The 21492-nt window shown below is 44.1% G+C and overlaps 1 protein-coding gene across 1 annotated transcript in view; it reads right to left on the bottom strand.

Moving 5' to 3' along the window:
• The window catches only part of kmt2ca (lysine (K)-specific methyltransferase 2Ca), a 267487-nt gene that overhangs the window by 96839 nt on the left and 149156 nt on the right, over positions 1-21492 (bottom strand). The window contains exons 35-46 of the mRNA XM_056299264.1: positions 19925-20080; positions 17933-18065; positions 17257-17483; positions 16719-16792; positions 16290-16475; positions 15703-15837; positions 13337-13874; positions 9782-10497; positions 8081-8329; positions 6881-7236; positions 6626-6786; positions 5812-6321 (exon numbers count right to left, since the gene is read on the bottom strand). Of these exons, the coding sequence (XP_056155239.1) occupies positions 5812-6321; positions 6626-6786; positions 6881-7236; positions 8081-8329; positions 9782-10497; positions 13337-13874; positions 15703-15837; positions 16290-16475; positions 16719-16792; positions 17257-17483; positions 17933-18065; positions 19925-20080 (3441 nt within the window). The remainder of the gene's footprint in view (positions 1-5811; positions 6322-6625; positions 6787-6880; positions 7237-8080; positions 8330-9781; positions 10498-13336; positions 13875-15702; positions 15838-16289; positions 16476-16718; positions 16793-17256; positions 17484-17932; positions 18066-19924; positions 20081-21492) is intronic.

Raw genomic sequence — 21492 nt, 5'->3', positions numbered from 1 at the left:
TTGGATCGGCTGGGAGAGCTTGGTCTGCTTTATCTGATGGGCATAGGACCACGGCCCTGCCTGGAGCTGCTCCCAGGGAGCAAACGCTGAGGGCGGTCTGACAGGATGTGGAAGCGGGGCAGGCTAAGCTAACTGCTAGCCCATGCAGCCCAGCAGTTCTGACAACCCCCGGCTGGCATTCGTTCTCTGGACAGGGGAGTTTTTTGGGACTGCATTGCACTGAGGGGACTGTGTTGTTAACTGTTTGTTTTGATTTTTTTTGCTTTGTTCTGTCTGTTTTTGGTGGTGTAATTTTTGGGAAATTTGGATGTGTTTTTTGTGTTGCACTGCTATGGGCTGGGGGAAATGAAATTTTGTTTGTTTGTGTATGCAAGTACATGTAAGAAATGAGAATCAATTCTCCCTGATTCCTGATTAAACAGATTTAAAATGTGTTTAAATATCCCTCAAATCCCTGTGATCAAACAGCCTACGGCCGCTGCTCCTGTAGATGCCGCTGTGGGCTAGTAGTAGGCTAGTCGCCTCCCGGCACCGGCACTATTTCAGAGGCAAGCATGGCGGAAAATATTAGAGCAGCAACTTCGTCTTTCAAAGCCGACGACCAAACAGGGAGTAAGGATTTGGATAAAGCTCATGCCATTTGCAAGCTCTGTCATGCTACGCTAAAATACTATGATCTCGCTTAAGACGCCACCACACTGGTAAAATAGCACAGCAGCAACCTCACCCGAAACCTGCAGACCCAAGGCAAACTACGCTGGCCAGGAACGCCTACAAGCTTCCCTCAGCTCGTGCACACGAGACAACAGAGTTGCTGGTGCTTTGTATTGGTCAAGATTTGTGCCCATATAGCGTAGCTGAAAACCCCGGCTTCAAACATGGTAAACATTATGGAGCTGCGCTATGTGATCCCAACTCGCCGACACATGACGGATATAGTAGCAGTGCCCAGGCCTTACGAAGAGGTGGAGAAACACCTCTTCCCTCTCAGTTCATATCACAGTACAGCGGACACCTGCAAATAACGTTTGAGTTGGACGCCAGCATGCTCATGTTTAAAGTTTACTGACAGCATACTGGCTAATCCACTTTTATGAGCTTTGTTTATAAGAACGCTTAATATGCACTTTATTCAATGTTACGGCATCAACACTGCTGTTGAGTTCAGTGTTTTCTGTGACAAAGCAATACTTGATGTGCACACTTTATTCTCATAGGATGTTATGGCCTCCACATTCCAGTTCAGGGTTCAGACACACGGTGTGCACTGTGCAATGCAGAGATCATGATCTAATAAATTGGAATAGAATTTTTAATTAAATAGTTCTGACTCAGCTTGTCAGCTGAGTTACCAGAATATGATGTGGCATAAACATCAGACTACCAGCTGGTACACAGCAGGTGGTATTTTCTGCTAGGTTTCTAAAACTTCAGTAAATTATGTAAGGTACTGCAATTGCAGTATGTTTTGTTTTGCCATGTATCGTGACACAATCGTATCGTGACCCATCTATCATGCTATGTATCGTATCGCGAGGTCCTTGCCCACACCCAGCCCGAGTCCACACCTCTCAGGTGTCGGAGACTATCAGGGCAGGAGCATAACATCATTCAGTGGAAACGCAGACCATTCACAATTGTGTTTTGTCAACTTAAATTGCTTCTATTTTACGTAAAACTGCAATGGAAGGGGCATCCAGGTGGTGTAGCGGTCTATTCTGTTGCCTCTCAACATGGGGTTCACCGGATCGAATCCCCGTGTTACCTCCGGCTTGGTCAGGCATCCCTACAGTCACAATTGGCCGTGTCTGCGGGTGGGAAGCTGGATGTGGGTATGCATCCTGGTCACTGCACTAGTGCCTCCTCTGGTTAGCTGGGGCGCCTGTTCGGGGGGGAGGGGGAACTGGGGGGAATAGCGTGATTTCCCATGCACTACGTCCCCCTGGTGAAACTCCTCACTGTCAGGTGAAAAGAAGCGGCTGGTGACTCCACATGTATGGGAGGAGACATGTGGTAGTCTGCAGCCCTCCTGGATCGGCAGAGGGGGTGGAGCAGAGACCGGGACAACTCTGAAGAGTGGGGTCATTGGCTGGATACAATTGGGGAGAAGGGGGGGGGGGAACAACCAAAAAAAAAAAAAAACCTGCAAAGGAAACTCGTCTAGACAGAGAGAAAAAGCGAGAGAGCGTGAGAAGAATAGTAAAACAAATTGTGAATCAGTCAAAAGATCTACACTCACCGGCCACTTTATTAGGCCCACCTGTCCAACTGCTCGTTAACGCAAATTTCTAATCAGCCAATCACATGGCAGCAGCTCAATGCATTTAGGCATGTAGACATGGTCAAGACGATCTGCTGCAGTTCAAACCGAGCATCAGAATGGGGAAGAAAGGTGATTTAAGTGACTTTGAACGTGGCATGGTTGTTGGTGCCAGACGGGCTGGTCTGAGTATTTCAGAAACTGCTGATCTACTGGGATTTTCACGCACAACCATCTCTAGGGTTTACAGAGAATGGTCCAAAAAAGAGAAAATATCCAGTGAGCGGCAGTTCTGTGAGCGAAAATGCCTTGTTGATGCCAGAGGTCAGAGGAGAATGGCCAGACTGGTTCGAGCTGATAGAAAGGCAACAGTAACTCAAATAACCACTCATTACAACCGAGGTATGCAGAAGAGCATCTCTGAACGCACAACACGTCGAACCTTGAGGCAGATGGGCTACAGCAGCAGAAGACCACACCGGGTGCCACTCCTGTCAGCTAAGAACAGGAAACTGAGGCTACAATTCGCACAGGCTCACCAAAATTGGACAATAGAAGATTGGAAAAACGTTGCCTGGTCTGATGAGTCTCGATTTCTGCTGCGACATTCGGATGGTAGGGTCAGAATTTGGCGTCAACAACATGAAAGCAGGGATCCATCCTGCCTTGTATCAACGGTTCAGGCTGGTGGTGGTGGTGTAATGGTGTGGGGGATATTTTCTTGGCACACTTTGGGCCCCTTAGTACCAACTGAGCATCGTGTCAACGCCACAGCCTACCTGAGTATTGTTGCTGACCATGTCCATCCCTTTATGACCACAGTGTTCCCATCTTCTGATGGCTACTTCCAGCAGGATAACGCGCCATGTCATAAAGCTCGAATCATCTCAGACTGGTTTCTTGAACATGACAATGAGTTCACTGTACTCAAATGGCCTCTACAGTCACCAGATCTCAATCCAATAGAGCGCCTTTGGGATGTGGTGGACCGGGAGATTCGCATCATGGATGTGCAGCCGACAAATCTGCAGCAACTGCGTGATGCTATCATGTCAATATGGACCAAACTCTCTGAGGAATGTTTCCAGTACCTTGTTGAATCTATGCCACGAAGGATTAAGGCAGTTCTGAAGGCAAAGGGGGGTCCAACCCGGTACTAGCAAGGTGTACCTAATAAAGTGGCCAGTGAGTGTATATTTGGAACACCGGAGAAATGAAACTAAAACCCAGAGTAGACTAAACTGTTATTTGACCCTAAACAGAGAATATAGACTGGCCGAGTATCTCCACTCTGTCAGAGACACGAAGCAGAGACGGATCCTGACCACATACAGGCTCAGTGACCTCCAACTGGCTATAGAAACAGGAAGACACAGACAAACATGGCTGCCCAGAGAGGAGCATATATGTGGCCACTGCTGGACAGGGGAGGTAGAAACAGAGATGCACCTCCTCCTCCACTGTGAGAAGTTCTCTTCAGTAAGAGACTTCCACTTCGGGGAAATAGCCAAGAAAACACCAAACTTGCTACTGTTAACCACATAGGAGAACCCGGCAGTTCTCCTGGGTGAAGGAACAACAGCTCTTCTGGCAGCTCAATACGTATCTGCTGCCACAGCCTGCGGGACTCACAACCACTGTGAGATCCCCAAATTATATGCTATTAAGTCATTGCATTAAACTGTACATTTATTGCACTGTACTGTATGGCAATAAAAAAAACGTTGACTGCTTCAGTAGGCAAAAATATGGAACCTGCTTATGTGATGACACCTATGTATTAATATGTGATGTAATGTGAATTTTATGTGTTTAATATGTGATGTAATGTGAATTTAATGTGTATTTAATATGTGATGTAAGGTGAATTTAATGTGTATTTAATATGCGATGTAATGTGAATTTAATGTGTGATGTAATGTGAATTTAATATGTGATGTAATGTGAATTTAATGTGTATTTAATATGTGATGTAATGTGAATTTAATGTGTATTTAATATGCGATGTAATGTGAATTTAATGTGTGATGTAATGTGAATTTAATGTTTATTTAATATGTAATGTAATGTGAATTTAATATGTGATGTAATGTGATTTTAATGTGTATTTAATATGTGATGTAATGTGAATTTAATGTGTATTTAATATGTGATGTAATGTGAATTTAATGTGTATTTAATATGTGATGTAAGGTGAATTTAATGTGTATTTAATATGTGATGTAAAGTGAATTTAATGTGTATTTAATATGTGATGTAATGTGAATTTAATGTGTATTTAATATGTGATGTAAGGTGAATTTAATGTGTATCTAATATGTGATGTAATGTGAATTTAATGTTTATTTAATATGCGATGTAATGTGAATTTAATATGTATTTAATATGCGATGTAATGTGAATGTAATGTGTATTCACTATGTGATGTAATGTGAATTCAATGTGTATTTAATATGCGATGTAATGTGAATTTAATGTGAAATTAATGTGTATTTAATATGCGATGTAATGTGAATTTCATGTGTATTTAATACGTGCTGTAATGTGAATTTAATGTCTATTTAATAAGTGATGTAATGTGAATTCAATGTGTATTTAATATGGGATGTAATGTGAATGTAATGTGTATTTAATATGTGATGTAATGTGAATGTAATGTGTACTCAATATGTGATGTAATGTGAAATTAATGTGTATTTAATATGCGATGTAATGTGAATGTAATGTGTATTCAATATGTGATGTAATGTGAATTTAATGTGTATTTAATATGCGATGTAATGTGAATGTAATGTGTATTCAATATTGATGTAATGTGAATTTAATGTGTATTTAATATGCGATGTAATGTGAATGTAATGTGTATTCAATATGTGATGTAATGTGAATTTAATGTGTATTTAATATGCGATGTAATGTGAATGTAATGTGTATTCAATATGCGATGTAATGTGAATGTAATGTGTATTCAATATTTGATGTAATGTGAAATTAATGTGTATTTAATATGCGATGTAATGTGAATTTAATGTATATTTAATATGTATTTAATATGTGCTGTAATGTGAATTTAATGTCTATTTAATATGTGATGTAAGGTGAATTTAATGTGTATTTAATATGTGATGTAATGTGAATTTAATGTGTATTTAATATGTGATGTAATGTGAATTTAATGTGTATTTAACATGTGATGTAATGTGAATTTAATGTGTATTCAATATGTGATGTAATGTGAATTGAATGTGTATTTACTGTTATTCTACGGTATGTCTCTCTGTAAGTCTCTCTGGATAACAGTCACATATATCTGATACATGACTGTTATTCTACGGTATGTCTCTCTGTAAGTCTCTCTGGATAACAGAGTCACATATATCTGATACATGACTGTTATTCTACAGTATGTCCCTCTGTAAGTCTCTCTGGATAACAGTCACATAAATCTGATACATGACTGTTACTCTATGGTATGTATCTCTGTAAGTCTCTCTGGATAACAGAGTCATGTGACATTTTTCTACTCTCTGATACGAAAAGTCTTTTCTTACCATCGTCTTGATCAAGATTCAGGTTGAGATCGACCAGGTCTTTGACTTCAACATCCTCCAAGTCCTTCACAGCTGAATCCTCTCCCTCCTCCTCAATCCCATCAGCCGCTGGGAGTACTGCCTCGCTGCTCTGCGCCAGTCCAGCATCGGCTCCAGGAATTCCAGCCAGCCCTGGAGCTGCATTTTCATGGTGACTTTGTGTTGCTGACAGCGGGTGGGTCTTGCTCACTAAGCCTTGGTTTGGAGGTTCCATGCCAGCTTTCATCCCCATGATCTGACCCCCTGCAGGCTTGTCCTGCTGGCCCAACACCCCCTTCCCCATCCTGGTCCCGGGTCCCATCTGGCTGCCCTGGGACTGGCTGTGGTTCAGCTCCAGGGGGGCTGGCAGAGGGTAGGGCAGCCGGATGCGGCTCTCAGGGGCTCGGTGTCGTAGCTCGATGAAGGGCTGTCCCATGATGCTGTGCTGCTGAGGTGGGAGAGAGTGGGGGAGGAAGGGCTGGGCAGGGCCACCTGGGAACAGAAAAATTTAAAACTTCAGAAATTATCAATACTCTATGGAATATATCAATACTGTATCAATTAAAGGTCTTTTATATAGAGAACATCAATACTCCATTAACTAAGTGGCAGTGAAATCACTGACATGAAATGGAGCAAATATAAACCACATATGACAGATCGTCTTAGTACATAAATGTTATTTTACCAGTTTCATAATTCAATATAATTAACTTTATATCAATACAATTAAAATTAAATTAACACGAAAAAAATAATTATGAATCATCCAGTCAACCGCTTCTGCTCTTCTGACCTGGCATCATTTGGGGTTGTGGCTGGTTGTTGAGCCCGCCCACTGGTCTAATGGTGGTGAAGTCTCCAGACAAGGGCCTCCTCATCTGGACTGGGACCGTGTCGGGCAGGCCGAGGCCAGCGCGCATGAAGGACTCCTGACCCTCAGCAGGAAAACCAAAGCTGCAGGACAGCAGAATGAAGCTGGATGAATGAAGCAGAGAATTATCCAAAAGGTCCAGTAGAGAGACAGTGTAGTGGTTTAGCTCTCTCTCACCTCATGGCCTGGCCCCGGAGCCCCAGTTTTGCCACATTGGCTCCTGGTCCGCCCAGCTGTCGGGGGAGGTTTGGCTGGGGGTACGGGGCTTGGCTGGGGGGAAAGACTCCTGCAGGTCTCGATGTGCCGGGGTAGGGGGGTGGAGGTCGATTGAACAGGTCTTGTTGAGGACCGATAGAGGAGCCCTGAGACCAGTGGTGAGGTGTGGCTGGGTCGGTACCAGGGCCGGTAGCAGGACCTGGAGTGGCTGATGGGGGTGCCGTGTGTCCAGAGACCGGTTCCTGAAAGGCTTTCTCCTGACGCAGGGCACTCTTCTGCTGCTGCTGCCTGAGGATCAGCTGTCGAAGTCTCTGACGCTGAAACAGCAGAATCAGATCAGAACAGAACCAAAGTAGGATCAGGACATATTATTCCTTTGATGGCTCATCATTTCTTTTGCAAAGAAACATAAGACTTTAAAACAGACCCCCTCCCCCCACACACACAGATAGACACAGACACAGACACACACACACATGGTTCACACGGTTAAACAGACAGACAGGCCAACAGTAGAGGTTAGGGATGTTCTGATCCGATCCACGGCACCAGTATTGGGCCGATACTGAACCGGAATGCTGGATTGCATATCAGAGGGGAGAAAAAATATGATCTGACACCTATCCAATACAAACCATGGGGTACATGGAAATTATTATCACTACAATCATAAAATCATAATCTACCAATCACTTTACATGATATCAGTATACATAATATCTGCTTCCATATGCAAAAACATCCCATTTAAGAATCAAACTGAACTGTGTGATAATGTCAAGTTTAATATCAAACTAAAACTAGTTTTCAAACAATACTCCCTCAAATATTTCACACTTCATTTGTCAGAAATTGTAGGTCACAGATTCTTGTTGTCTCTAATTTAGACAACAAAACTGTGTACCATGATATAACAATATCTGAATTTTATCCTGATAAAATACTGAAAGACACTGAACGGCAATAACAAATCATCATCACCCAGTCCTGGAGACAGGCAGGTTGACATGTGACTGAGCTTTACATACAGACTTAACTAAACTACAGCTGCTAGATAGTGAACCCAGTCACATGACACCCCAATGATGGAACACTTTTAGTAATCATTACCAATTAAGTGGCACACGTGCAACCCCCCCCCACACACACACACACCCAGACCTGTCTTAGTTTCTCCTCTGAGTCCCCAAGCTGTGGGAGCATGCTCATTGGTCCATCCAATGGTGGCCCGCCCACTGCTGCCAGCTCATTGGTTGCAGTCTTATCCATCTGTTGAGGTCTTGGTGTCATGTGACCATGCTCAAAAGCATCATGACCTGGAGTGTGACTAGCCAGACTGGAGAAGCTGCCCTCCTCACATATTCCAGAGTGCTTTGGGGTCTGAGCATCGGGTGCTCTCCCTGGAGACTGCTGAAACCAGAGAAGTTATTTGAACAACAGAGCATTGGAACGACAGATCATATGAACCAGAGTGTATAAACTACAGGGTTTGAACTACATATCATATGAACTACAGAGTGCTTGAACTACAGAGTGTTTGAACTATAGATCATATGAACTACAGAGTGTTTGAACTATAGGTCATATGAACTACAGAGTGTTTGAACTACAGATCACATGAACTACAGTGTTTGAAATACAGATCATATGAACTAGTGTTTGAACTATAGATCATATGAACAACAGAGTGCTTGAACTACAGATCACATGAACTACAGTGTTTGAAATACAGATCATATGAACTACAGTGTTTGAACTATAGATCATATAAACAACAGAGTGCTTGAACTACAGATCACATGAACTACAGTGTTTGAACTACAGATCATATGAACTACAGAGTGTTTGAACTATAGATCATATGAATTAGAGTTTGAACTACAGATCATATGAACTACAGAGTGCTTGAACTATGGATCATATGAACTACAGAGTGTTTGAACTACAGAGTGTCTGAACTACAGATCATATGAACTACAGAGTGTTTGAACTACATATCATATGATCTACAGTGTTTGAATGAACTACAAATCATATGAACTACAGAGTGTCTGAACTACAGATCATATGAACTACAGAGTGTTTGAACTACATATCATATGACCTACAGTGTTTGAATGAACTACAAATCATATGAACTACAGAGTGTTTGAACTACACATCATATGAACTACAGAGTGGTTGAACTTCAGATCATATGAACTACAGAGTGTTTGAACTACAGATCATATGAACTACAGAGTGCTTGAACTACAGATTATATGAACTACAGTGTTTGAACTATAGATCATATGAACTACAGCGTTTGAACTATAGATCATATGAATTACAGTGTTTGAACTACAGATCATATGAACTACAGAGTGTTTGAACTATAGATCATATGAACTACAGTGTTTGAACTACAGAGTGTCTGAACTACAGATCATATGAACTACAGAGGGTTTGAACTACAGATCACATGAACTACAGAGTGTTTGAACTACACATCATATGAACTACAGTGTTTGAACTACAGATCATATGAACTACAGTGTTTGAACTACAGATCATATAACTATAGAGTGTTTGAACTACAGATCATATGAACTACAGAGTGTTTGAACTACAGATCATATGAACTAGAGTGGTTGAACTACATATCATATGAACTACAGAGTGGTTGAACTTCAGATCATATGAACTACAGAGTGTTTGAACTACAGAGCATATGAACTACAGAGTGTTTGAACTAGAGATCATATGAACTACAGAGTGTTTGAACTACAGATCATATGAACTACAGCGCATATGAAGGAGATTCCACAGGTCCAGATACTGTGGGTCCGGCCTTGCAGAGTGGCAGCAGACTGTGTTTGTTACCTGGTGGTGAGCCTGAGAAAAGGAGGACGTCTCTCCGGAGGGGACTGGAGCCAGAGGAGACATGCCAGAGGATGCAGGCTGAGGAGGGAAGCTGTCGGCGGGGCCGGTGAGCCTCGGGGTACCCTGAGCCTGGGAGTAGAGCTCAGCACTCCTCTGACTCCCAGGAGACTGTGGGACGCACTCGGGGGCAGAGGGGTGGGGCGTCCCAGGCATGGAAGAATAGGAGTCAAGGGGTAGGTGGGTGGAGTGGGAGGGGGAAGGCCTGCGACTGGCTGCCTGCTGGCCAAACTGGTCGATTCTCAGCATGGCAGGTGTGGAGAGGTAGGAAGATTCTGAGTTTGGCCGTGGCGTAGCAGGGGGGTCGGGAGAAGGTCGGGAGTTGAAGGGGTCGGGGGTTTGGCTGTAGTTGGGGTGAGGGGTACCAGGGGCCGGGGCATACGAGGCAAAGGGAGGCTCCTGGGAGAGAGGGAAGCCGAGTTCAGTGGGAGTGGATGAAGGAGCACTCCTTCCTGCTCCTCCTGCTGCAGTTGAGCTGCTGTACACCTCCTGTTGGCTGTGGGGGGGCATAGGCGCCTTGAACACCCCGCCACCAGCCATTCGGATATTAGTATTGTTATTATGAGGTGGCCTTTGGATAGCAGGTTGTCTAGCCGAAATGTCGGGTGCGGAGCCTGAAGGAAGTCGGCCCTGTTGGGGGTCTGGAGCTCGAGGAGGTCCTACGAGAAATGACAAATAAGAGTGAGACCACTAGGAGCAGAAAGCTCAGAGAAGTCAGAAATTTTCACTACTGTCACTCCACTAAGCCAACACTCACATTTTATATTCTCTAGAGATGCTTTCCAATGCAAACAGAGACTAGTTGGTAAATAAACCTCTTTTGAATACCTGTGCATTAAACTAAAAAGTGTCCCACACATTTCAGTAACAATTATCTACAGATGTCTTGATGCATGCTCAATAATCCAGGTCAGGAAATCACAGATTGTTGAATCTGTTCATCTGGACACATTTCATGGGAGAAATGTTTCATCGCTCATCTAAGTGACTTCCTCAGTCTTAACTGATTGCTGTGACTTGTACATCAGGGAAACTGAACAGACAGTGGCCAAGAGGATGGCACAACACAGGGCAGCTAACACGTCAGGCCAGGACTCCGCAGTCTACACCATCTACAGGCCAGTGGCCACTCTTTCAAGGATGAGGATGTGCACATCCTTGATGGGGAGGAATGCTGGTTTGAACAGGGAGTCAAAGAGGCCATCTGTGTTAAGAGGGAACGACCATCCCTGAACCGGGGGAAGAGTACATCTGTCACCATCTTACAATGCTGTGATTGCAACTATTTCCCAATCCTCTTTGAATAGTACACATGTGGCGGCGCGTACAGACACAGCGACTTTATGCTCCTCTTACCGGTGCTTCTTGTTATTATTCTTGTTGTTATTAATAGTGACTATTATCATCTCCCCGATCAAGGAAATGAGGGCAAACATTCACTATGGTCACCAAGAACTTTTAAAGATTGTCACAGACTGTAGAGAACACTATTTCAACTCAAAAACCACGTCTAACGTGAATCCCTATCCCCGGGGGGAGGCGGCACAGACGATGCAGGGAGAAGAAACAGAAGTGGGGTAAGCGAGCTGGTTTGCTAGCCCAGCTAAGGGTTGCTTCATACAAAACTCCTCTGCCTCATGTTTTTCTCGCAAATGTAAGATCACTCGCCAACAAAATGGATTAGCTCAGACTGAGTATCCTAGACAGAGAACTACAAAGGACTGCTGTGTTCTGATTTTCACGGAGACATGGCTGTATCACAATATACTGGCTGCCGCAGTTGAGCTAGCAGGCCACTCACTCCATCGCACTGACAGAACATCTGACTCTGGAAAGAAATCTGGAAAGAGGTGGACTTTGCACTTAGAAGAATTAAGATAAATGCCTAGCCATCCATCCATCGATTATCCAAACCGCTTATCCGGCTCTCAGGGTCGCGGGGATGCTGGAGCCTATCCCAGCAGTCACTGGGCAGCAGGCAGGGAGACACCCTGGACATGTCAAATCTGTAAAAACTAGTAGTCAAGCCAGGAACTTAGGTGTTATCTTGGATTCCAACCTCAGCCTCGGCAGTCATGTATAAAACAATAGCCAAATCATCTTATTTTCATCCAAGAAACAATGCAAAAATCACAGGGTTCCAATTGAAACAAGATTTAGAAATACTTATTCATGCATTCATTACCAGCATTTTGGACTACTGCAACAGCCTCATCAGTCTTCCCAAGAAGACGATTAGGCAGCTACAGCTCGTCCAGAATGGTGCTGCTAGATTTCTCACTAAAACCAAGAAAATTTAACACATAATCCCATTTCTTAGAGGCCTACACTGGCTTCCAGTCAGCTATAGAACTGACTCTATAATGCTGTTACTTGTCTACAAATCGCTCAACGGCAAGGACCAAAATATATCTTGGAGATGTTAGAATATAAGCCAAGTAGACCTATCAGATTTTTAGAGGCAGGTCACCTAGTAGTGCCCAGAACTAGATCTAAACATTGTGAGGCAGCTTTCAGCTTTTATGTCCCACACAGATAGAACCGGCTCCCTGAAGATGTTAAACATGTTTCCACTGTAGACTCTTTCAGATCAAAACATACCTGTTTTCCTGTGGCTTTGACTTAGCTCACTTGTAAAGCACTGCACTACACCTTTACGTATTTATTTTTATTTTCATCTTAAAATCCCTCAGTTGGGGGATGCCCTGGTGGCTGACCTGGTAGAGCGCGTACCACATAAGGTTGAGTCCTTACGGCAGTGGCCTGGGTTCAAATCCGGCATGGGCCCTTTTCTGCATGTCATCCCCTCTCGCTCCCCTGCCTTTCCTGTCTCTCTCTACTATCACTATCTAATAAAGGCAGAAAAATGCCAAAAAAAAAAAATCCCTCAATTTATGTCTTAAACTCTTCGGTCTTTAACGCCCCCCCCCTTCTTTTTATTTTTTTTTTTATTTTTTATTTTTAGCATTTTTCCACCTTTATTAGATAGTGATACTAGAGAGAGACAGGAAAGGCAGGGGAGAGAGGAGGATGACATGCAGCAAAGGGCCCGGGCCAGATTCGAACCCAGGCTGCTGTGGTAAGACTCAGCCTTATGTGGTACGCGCTCTACCAGGTCAGCCACCGGGGCGCCCCGTATTTTCATTTTTAAATCTTATGACGCTGGTGAGGGCGTTTGATAAATGCCTATCGTTGTGTTGTCTGGCGTAGCAGTCACTAAAATCTTTTGATCTGTGATGTATTTTCATTCATCTGATCTTTAATCTGACTTACTGCTGTTTTTTTTCCAATTTCAATTTGAATTGCCATTTGTGCATGAAAGGTGCTATACAAATAAACTTGCCTTGCCTATATTATCATGGGACGTCAGTATGTGGTAAGTTATTCTATGAGTTCTGCCAATCTGACAGCCAACCAAACATCTGGTGACGGTTCTGTTCTTTTCTAATCCAGTCTGTCTGGTTTTGGTTCTGACAGTCTGGACTTGGTAGGTAGTACCTTGTTGGACTCCCATGGGTCTTCTTTGTGGGTCGAAGGGTTTGGCATCAGGGGAGGACGAGCCCGGGGCATCATGGACCGGGGAAGTGCTGAGGGAGTTCCTCCGTTGCTGCTGAGGAGGAGGGCCTCCCGCCGTCATGTTGTAGGGGTCCCAGGGTGAGGAGGGGCGCGACGAGTGGGGGTGAGGGGAGGAGAGGTGAGACTGGGAGAACCCTGAGGGGGGAGGGGCTTGGGGTTTAAGGAAGATGTCATCAGTCAATCCGGAGCTTTGGTGTCCAAGGAGGGGGTGTGGTCTGACCTGGCCCTCCTTTAATGTACATGGCTGGAGAGGAGAGGCACTGCCCCCTGCAGCTGGTTGCTGGGGTGTTATCATCAGACTAGGGCTACCTGTATCCAGGGAAACTCCCCCAGTGAGGAGCTGGTTGCCTAGTAAATGTTGCTGCTGTTGTCTCTGCTGTTGGAGCTGCTCGTTCTTCACCTTTTCAAGTTTCTGAGTGGCTTCAATCTTTGCCTGCTGCTTACTCTTCTGACGCATTTGCTGAAAGACAGAGACAGACAGATAGACGGACAGACAGACAAAGAATAAGTGAGGCAGAGAGAAATAGAAAATGTGGTGAAAGAAAAAACAAAAGAGGACAAAAACAAGGTATATCCTTGGTTTAACTCATTTCTGAATGTAGAGTTAGTTCCACTGCAGGATGATATGGTAGCTAGTAATGCTTGCATCCCCTGTCTGTCTGTCTGTCTGTCTGTCTGTCTGTCTGTCTGTCTGTCAATGACAACGCTAACAGTGACATATGCAGTCCTGCCTTGTTTCTTTGCAGAGGGACGACAGTATAAACCACACATTCAAGAGTGTGAACACCAACAATTCAAAGTAAACATTTGCTTTTACAAACCAACTCCCTTTACAAAACTTTTGTCAAACTGCTGCCAGTCGACAAACTGTTCCATGAAGCGACAGTTTGGTTGCCTTGGTAACTGACAGATGAGTGGTTCTGATGTGGGAAGCAGAGGTGGGCATGGTAATGAGAAGGACCATGTAACCTGTTCTGTCTCTCACCTCATCAACTACACCTGTACTGACGCCTGACACACTGAAGGAAAACCTTCACCAGCAAACCTCACCCAAACCCACGACAGCCATTTACCACAAGCTAAACGCCAGTTAGCTGCGGGCTGCTGGTTAGCCTGGGTCGAACTGTGTATATTAGCTAAAGTGAGGACTGCTAAGAGTTTGGTGTTAAACAGTGTGCCAATGTCAAACACCTTCTACCACTTTGTGGTCATTTCTGGTAAGGATACAAACAGGCTATCCCCTGGGACAGAACAAGTCAGTTCTTAGACAGCTTGTGTCATGGCTAGTTCATTCTGGGCTGAATACTAACAGAGCAGCTTTGAAATACTCTGAAACTTTACGAGAAGAGTCTTGGTTAATGCATTTTACCAGTGATTCGATCAATTTTGTAATACTTACAGAAACTTCTGATGCTGTAAAATATTTTTTTTAAATATAAATGTATTTTTTCCCCAGAAATGATAGCCACAACCAACCTGGATCATTCCATCTGCAATCCTCTTTAATGCTTAGGGCGTTTGGTTGAGTCTACCTGGAGCACAAAATGGGCGGGGCTTAACCTCAGTAGAGCTAACAGCCACTGGCTGTACTGGTGATTGGCAGATGATGAAAATCCTTCATTCTAGATATCCTTTCTGTAGTAGAGTATATAACTGACAAACTAATGGTGCAAAATATTATCCTCCACTGACATAATATTGTTTGTATTACAAATAGAATCACTTTCAAAGTTTCAATACAATTTCTATTTGGAAAATCACTTTTTTTATCCAAAACTTTGACAGTCAGACAGACAGTCATATATACCGTCAATCATATACTGTCATCACTATACAACTGAACATTATTCTATAACTAATATCACAATATGACTTAACTAGAGCATATCACTCTGACTGAGCATTATTCTATAAATATCACAACATATACGTATAATGAAACTAAAATTATGATAAATTGTGTTTCTGGACAGAGCAGCAATCGTCACAGACTTTTAATCTGACTGCAAACTTTTCAAGCCTCCAGAACGGCTTTAATTGAACGTCCACATTTTCCAGACTCCAGACCTGTGTAGGAGCCGGCGCTACAGACTAGAATCTCTCTAGAAAAGCTTGACTGGAGAATCTAGAGTCCAGGTGACTCCGGTCAAGAGAAAACAGAGAAGAAAGGAGAAAAAGGTGTGATGGGTTCACTGCTCCAGACAAGCTCAATCAACAGCAGAGAAGGGGATTCCAGACAGCCTGAATGGATCCAGGTCTGTCAAGAACAGTTTGCCTTGAGATCTTACCAGAGCCTCTTTTCCAGCTCCTGTTACAGGTGCCAGGTAGGGACAATCTTTATCTGTTGGTGAGTCTAGGGCTTTGCTTTTGGGGAGATTTTCCTGCCTCTTCTTACCGGCTCTCCATCTGTCATTTACCTCTCCCTTTTTCAATGACATCACAGTTAGAGATGTTAGTGTTGAAATGACATCATCCATCACATGATTCAATACTCATTTATCCATTCATCTATCTGTCAATCCCCCTACATGCGTCTAATGGTTACCATGGTTACAGTTCAGGGTGGGGAAGTGACATCAGTGTGATCACATGACTCTATACCCAATCTGCAGAGGAGATATCTGATGTCTATCATTTGATTTGGAACTCAAAAATCCTGAACAATCATGTTGATTTATTTGTTCATGATCACAATGATGTCAGTAAACCACCCCCCCACTCACTCACACACACACACACACACACACACACACACACACACACACACACACAGTCAGGTACTACTGATAATTAGAGCAACATAATGAAATAAACAAAAAGACCGGCCAAACCAGTCTGACCAGTCTAACCTGTCAGCCCAGTTCATCTGTCTCACCTGTCTGAATTTCCACTCCTGTTCCTGTTCAGACTCTTTTGGCTTTAGAGGGTCCTTAAAAATCATCTCTGTCTCCATGGAAACAGGCTCATAGGGGGGCTTCTGTGATTGGTGGCGTTTCAAAGGCTCATTGGACATATGGACTTTGTTTATGCGCAGTGCTGCACGGTTGTCTCTTGCTTTTTGCTGTAGTCGGAAGAGTAGAGATGGAGAGAGAATCACACAGAGGGGTTGGTGACACGGTCAAGTGGTAACATGGTGAAGTTAACATTAACATGAAGACCGGATAAATCTGTTCTTTGTTACTGGGTAGCACACGGTGACAGAACCACCATTTCTAAGAAATTAGGCCAGATCAGACCAGACCAGTTAGGACAGGAAGGAGAATAGAATAGAATAGAAACATTAAAGCAGCAGAACAGAACTTACTACGTATGGAGCTCTGTCCTGAGAACTGGCTTTCCTCCACAGTTTAGCAATCTGCTTTACTCTAGTAGACCAGTCTGATACAAAAACAAACACATCATACACACACGTGCACACACACATGCCAGAACAATTCACCAGATGCACATACACCCACATCACATGTCACATGTAAAACACACATACATGCACACAGTCAGAAAAAGTGATTAAACAGCAGACTACATGGCCATCAATCAATAAATGTTCTTTCTTTTCCTGAATGCTGATAAAATAAAGTATGTTTGTGATTAACTGAGTACTGCTCTCCTAAGTTAGGATAGTGTACGTATACACACACACACACACACACACACACACACCTATTCTGAGAGTAGGGTAATTGATGTTACTACACAGGACTGTGTATATTGTGTATATAGTGTTTGTGTACATAGTATATATACCTTGGTACTGCTCTCTGAGAATAGGGTAATTGATGTTACTATACAGGACTGTATATATATTGTGTATATAGTGTTTGTATACATAGTATATATACCTTGGTACTGCTCTCTGAGAGTAGGGTAATTGATGTTACTATACAGGACAGGAGCAACGGTTGCCATTTCTCCTAGTGTCTCCTCCTTTTCCCATTTCAGCATGCTCTTCTGGGCTGTTGACATTCCATCTCCCTCTCCTCCTGATGGATTGGTTGAGGCAGGGGCAGAGACGGGGCCACTGGATCCCCACGGATCAATCAAATCCCCTCCCAACTGGCTCAACTTCCTGTCACAGGGAGGAAGAGAATACATTTCTGGAATTCATCAGCAAAGATTTTAATGGAAGCAAAAAGGCTTGAGTTATTTCAGTACTGAGGGTTCTTCACTGGCTGCCTGTGTCGCAGAAGTGGTTTGAAGAGGTCATAAGTACTTCTATTGACTGGCACCAACTGATTGGTTTGAACTTCTGAAGTCTTATGAGTCAAGTCCTGTCATGTCTGTTTGATAAGAGTGATGAGTTCTATTCTAGTATTGTAAGTGTACTTTAGTCATTTAGTAGCACTGTAGCATTGCGGCAGTACTGTTATAACACTGTAGTATTATGTAGTAGCACCATAATAGCGTAGCAGTACTGTATAATTGGAAATCTATTGTAGTACTGTAATGTTACTATAACATTGTAGTACTGAAGTAGTACTGTAGTGATATTGTAGTACTGTCATAGTATTTTGTTACCTATTGCTGTGTGGTGTAGGTATCCCGGAGACCGGCGCTCCACCACCGCTGGGCATCATGGGAGTTTTAGCATAGTGAGGAGCAGCTCCCATGACACCATTCACCACTGGGAGACAATGAAATGCCTCTCCTCCTGAGAGAGAGAGAGAGAGAGAGAGAGAGAGCGCGACGGAGAAAGAGACCATTTGACCAAACTTGTTAACATTTTCTACTAAAACATCAACAGCACTTTGTCCTTTGCAAAAATAGCTGCATCATCTGCACAGGCAGAGAGTTCAAAAGTTGTGCTGCAGACAACTCACACCTCAATTTTTACAACAGGGGCTCAATGGCCAGAGAGTACAACATTCCTGACAAAGAACATCCCTGTCTAATTCCCCTTTGAAACTTAAAAGGAGCACTCAAACCACCGTTAATTTTAAGTACATTCTCAACATCGCTGTACTATACCAGAAAGCACCTAAAGGACTCTCAGACCATGAGAAACAAGATTCTCTGGTCTGATGAAACCAAGATTGAACTCTTTGGCCTGAATGCCAAACGTCACTGTCTGGGGGAAACCAGGCACCTCTCATCACCTTGCTAATACCATCCCTACAGTGAAGCATGGTGGTGGCAGCCTCATGTTGTGGGGATGTTCTTCAGCGGCAGGAACTGGGAGACTAGTCAGGATCGAGGGAAAGATGAATGGAGCAAAGTACAGAGAGATCCTTGATGCTCCAGAGCGCTCAGGACCTCAGACTGGGGCGAAGGTTTACCGTTCAACATGACAACGATCCTAAGCACACAGCCAAGACAAGGAAGGAGTGGCTTCGGGACAAGTCTGTGAATGTCCTTGAGTGGCCCAGCCAGAGCCCAGACTTGAACCCCATTGAACATCTCTGGAAAGACCTGAAAATAGCTGTGCAGCGACGCTCCCCATCTAACCTTACAGAGCTGGAGAGGATCTGCAGAGAAGAATGGGAGAAATACCCCAAATATAGGTGTGCCAAGCTTGCAGCTTCATACCCAAGAAGACTTGAGGCTGTAATCGCTGCCAAGGGTGCCTCAACCAAGTACTGAGTAAAGGGTGTGAATACTTATGTACATGCAATATTTCAGTTTTTTATTTTTAATAAATTTGCAAAAATTTCTACAAAACCTTTTTCACTTTGTCATTATGGGGTATTGTATGTAGATTGATGAGAGAAAAAAGGAATTTAATCCATTTTGGAATAAGGCTGTAACACAACAAAATGTGGGGAAAGTGAAGGGGTGGGAATACTTTCCGGATGCACTGTACATAGTGGAAAAACACAACAATTGCCATACACAGTAAACAAAAGGATACACATCTTCCCCTATTTTTTCCTTTTTTCAGAAATTTAGAAGAAGCACTTGGTCTTCCACTGTGCACAGCACATCCCCATGTCCCCACATAGAAATAAACCTTCCAAGTTTGAACTAAGTTTGAAAAACATGAACTCAATTTTCAGCCGAGCCGCCACTAGACCCCTGAACATGAGCATGGCATCTGTGGACCCAGTGCCTTTCATTTTGTTCCGTCTGCTAAGCCAAATACTCATTTTCGCCTGACCTATCAAAAAATTAACCAAGGTGACACGTCTGCACTGTGCAGACACAGAGGGAGAGAGAGCAAGAGAGACACACAGACAGACAGACAGAGACACAGAGAGACAGAGAGAGACAGACAGACAGACAGACAGCGATACAGAGAGCGAGAAAAAGAGAGACACAGAGTGAGACAGACAGACAGGCCGACAGACAGACAGACAGACAGAGACAGAGGGAGAGAGACAGAGACAGAGAGACATAGAGAGACAGAGACAGACAGACAGAGAGTGAGAGTGACTGAGACAGAACAAGAAAGCGAGAGAGAGACAGACAGACAGACAGAGACAGAGAGGGAGAGAACAATGTGGGTCATATCTCTTCTCTATGTTGCTGTGTGTCAACAGGATGTGCTTATGTGTATGTATGTGTGTTTGGTACCTGTGCTCTGTGGTAGAGTCTTGGTGCCAGCTGGTGTGTATGTGGGGGGGTTCCGGTCAAGCTGACTGGTGCTGGTAGCACTGGTACAGCTGGTAGTGCTGCTCCCGGGACTCAGGACCGCTGTAAACAAGTCCTCCACATCTTTTCCGCCCAGTTCTATAAGGGGTGAGAAATCACACGCGCGCACACACACACACACATATTACAAAACACCAAGATCCAGGACCAGCAGGTAGTCCTGTCAGATGGCGTGTGCGGGTGTGGAGGTGCTTTACTCTGGCTGTCATGTAGACGTCCAGTTTTGTGATTTGATTGATTGTAGTATTTTTCTTTCTTGCTTCCTTTTTCATTGTGTATGCCTCTCTGACGGCACTTGTTTGTAACATTGTATAACTGGCTGTTTTTGTACTTTTCTTTGCATTTATGAACCTTTGATTTTTGTTTATGGTTAAGTAACAGCATCTGCTATATTAGTATTCTTACTGTATTAGTATTCTTATATTGTATTAGTATTCTGATCTGTGATGGACTGGCGGCCTGTCCAGGGTGTCTCCCCGCCTGCTGCCCAATGACTGCTGGGATAGGCTCCAGCATCCCCGCAACAGAGCAGGTAAGTGGTTTGGATAATGGATGGATGGATAGTATTCTGACTGTATTAGTATTCTGACTGTATTAGTATTCAGAGTGGCATCAGGGGAGAGGGCTTGAAACACATTTGGGCTTTAATTCTCACCTGCACAATCCACATTTAGCTGTTTTGTCTGTTTGTTGTTTGTTTTTGGTGCAAAATAAATAAATAGAAAAGTAAATAAGAATGTTCAGTATGTGGTTGGTGGTACAGCAGTGACAGCTGCTGGTGGTGCAGCTGTGACAGCTGCTGGTGGTACAGCAGTGACAGCTGCTGGTGGTACTGAAAGCTGCTGGTGGTGCAGTACTGAGAGCTGCTCGGTGGTGCAGCAGTGAGAGCTGCTGGTGGTGCAGCTGTGACAGCTGCTGGTGGTACTGAGAGCTGCTGGTGGTGCAGTACTGAGAGCTGCTGGTGGTGCAGCAGTGAGAGCTGCTGGTGGTGCAGTACGGAGAGCTGCTGGTGGTACAGCAGTGAGAGCTGCTGGTGGTGCAGTACTGAGAGCTGCTGGTGGTGCAGCAGTGAGAGCTGCTGGTGGTGCAGTACTGAGAGCTGCTGGTGGTACAGCAGTGAGAGCTGCTGGTGGTGCAGCAGTGAGAGCTGCTGGTGGTACAGCAGTGAGAGCTGCTGGTAGTGCAGCAGTGAGAGCTGCTGGTGGTACAGCAGTGAGAGCTGCTGGTGGTACTGAGAACTGCTGGTGGTACAGCAGTGAGAGCTGGTGGTGGTACTGAGAGCTGCTGGTGGTGCACCAGTGAGAGCTGCTGGTGGTACTGAGAGCTGCTGGTGGTACAGCAGTGAGAGCTGCTGGTGGTACAGCAGTGAGAGCTGCTGGTAGTGCAGCAGTGAGAGCTGCTGGTGGTGCAGCAGTGAGAGCTGCTGGTGGTGCAGCAGTGAGAGCTGCTGGTGGTACAGCAGTGAGAGCTGCTGGTGGTGCAGCAGTGAG

Source organism: Lampris incognitus, chromosome 19, assembly GCF_029633865.1.
Source record: "Lampris incognitus isolate fLamInc1 chromosome 19, fLamInc1.hap2, whole genome shotgun sequence".
Lineage (NCBI taxonomy): Eukaryota > Metazoa > Chordata > Actinopteri > Lampriformes > Lampridae > Lampris > Lampris incognitus.
This window is presented reverse-complemented; position numbering and strand designations above follow the sequence as displayed.